General features: G+C 39.9%; 1 protein-coding gene across 1 annotated transcript; it reads right to left on the bottom strand.

Moving 5' to 3' along the window:
• Nucleotides 1-208: 208 nt before the first annotated feature.
• Nucleotides 209-1,171, bottom strand: LOC308565563 (olfactory receptor 5F1-like; the record flags this gene model as incomplete). The annotated part of the gene is made up of 1 exon (XM_081154878.1): nt 209-1,171. The coding sequence occupies one exon, from the start codon at nt 1,169-1,171 to the stop codon at nt 209-211; it is 963 nt and encodes a 320-aa protein (XP_081011004.1).
• Between the last annotated feature and the right edge of the window lie 1,012 nt (nt 1,172-2,183).

Consider the following 2,183-nt stretch of genomic DNA (forward strand, 5'->3'; position numbering starts at 1 on the left):
CTCTCTGCTACCATAATGCTAATAATGGTTAACTTTTCTTTTTAATTTTTTATAATGGAAGCATAATTAACATATAACATTATATTAGTGCTAGGTGTAAAGGATAATGAATCAATATTTCTACATATTGTGAGATCACCACTGTACATGTAGCTATCATCTATCACTATATATACTTACAGAAAAATGTTCCTTGTTAACCGAACAGTCAGAGAAATGAAGGGATCCGTTTCCTGGTAATTACACTGCATAAAGCCTTCTTTACATCTTTATTCCTGAGGCTGTAGACCAGAGGGTTTAACATGGGGATCACCACTGTGTAGAATACGGAGGCCACTTTGTCCTGACCCAGGGAGTAGCTGGATGTAGGTCTCAGGTAAGTATAGATGGCGGTGGAATAGAAGAGAATTATGGCTGTCAGGTGAGAGGCACAGGTGGAGAAAGCTTTGTGCCTCCCCTCCCCTGAGTGCATACGAAAGATGCAGAAAAGAACATGGGAGTAGGAGGTGAGGATGACCAGCAGAGTCCCCACTAGATTCACCCCAGCAAATGTGGAAAGGATGCTTTCATTCAGACTTGTGTCAGAGCATGAGAGCTTGAAGAGTGGAGGGCTGTCACAGAAGAAGTGGTGGATGACATTGGAAGCGCAGAATGGCAGGCTGCTCACATAACTTGTGTTCACCATGGAGTTGAGCAGTCCCGCTGTAAAAGCCCCCGCTGCCATTTTGAGGCAGACTGTCCTGGACATGACCAAGGGGTAAAGCAGGGGATTGCATATGGCCACATAGCGGTCATAGGCCATTAACCCAAAGAGGATGCATTCGGTCGTGGCCAAGGCGATAAAGAAGTACAACTGCAGAAAGCAGCCAGCAAAGGAGATGGATTTCTCTTCCGACAACAAATCCACCAGCATCTTTGGGGTGATGGTCGATGAATAACAAACATCCATAAAGGAGAGGTTAGCCAGGAAGAAATACATGGGTGTGTGGAGCCGGGAATCAATCCTGATCAAGAGGATCATCCCCACATTGCCACAAACTGTCAGGATGTAAATGACAAAGAAGAGCAGAAAGAGGATCATCTGTAGCTCCAGCGTGTCTGCTAACCCCAGCAGGATGAACTCAGTCACCGAAGTATAATTCACCAAAGTATAATGAATTATTCCAGTCATGTATTACAAATATAGGTTGTTTAAGCTTGTAGAGGTGTAGATATTTCCCTCTCCAAAGGTTACAGGAAATAGTAGAAATGTTAATGAGGTTATTGCCATGTGGAAAAAAAAAACAACCTTAAATTAATATAGCTTAGTAAATAGAGCGACTGTAGAAAGAGGAAAATTAGAGGAGAAATGGAGAAGCGTTTGCATTTATTAAGCAACTGACTTTATTAAGTCTAGTTGTAGGTCCCTCAAATTGCTGGTCTCATTCCATATACTCCACTTAAGTTTCTGCAAATGCAGCTTATATTCTCTCCAGCCCACATCCAAAATGCAAGGACACAAACATTCCTGCTGTAGTCAACCCTGGTCTCTGAAAGGTGTGTGCACTTAACACAAATCCATTGTTTATTTCTCAAGACCACTCTTTTTTATTCTTTAACTCCAGTACTCATGCAGTACCTCCCAGAAATTTCTCATGTACTTCAAGCAGCAAAAATAGTGACACTTCAAATATCCAATATGTTGACATCTATCTGATCTTACAGAATGATTGTTTAGTGTTTTATAATGAACCAAATAATTGTTATCGGTATAAAGTACTCTATGAAATTAATGTTATGTAGAGCAGATACAGTACCTGTTCACCGCAGTAAACCGCATCAAATCCTTATGAGCTTCCTACCCCAGTGTCTTACTCATGCAGACTCTTATTTTCTATCGTATTAGGGGTTCTCAGTTGGAGCTTTAAAAGAAAAAAGAAAAAAATCACTTTGGAAATGAAATGAAATGCAGTGAATATTTGAATTACCTACTGGTAAAAATTTGAGACACCTTTTTAGTATATATATGTTGCTGCACTTTTATTTTGTCTTCGTGGAAGAAAATTGGGTGACCATGGGGATTAGATTATAGGGTTTAATTGTGGAGTGAATTCTCTAAAGACAGAAATTCCCAGTCTCAAAATAAAATAAATTATAATCACATGCAGTTATATGGACTCAAACATTGCATCTTGAAGTGATTC

This window comes from Miniopterus schreibersii, assembly GCF_964146895.1.
Source record: "Miniopterus schreibersii genome assembly, chromosome: 12".
In the NCBI taxonomy this organism is placed as follows: domain Eukaryota; kingdom Metazoa; phylum Chordata; class Mammalia; order Chiroptera; family Miniopteridae; genus Miniopterus; species Miniopterus schreibersii.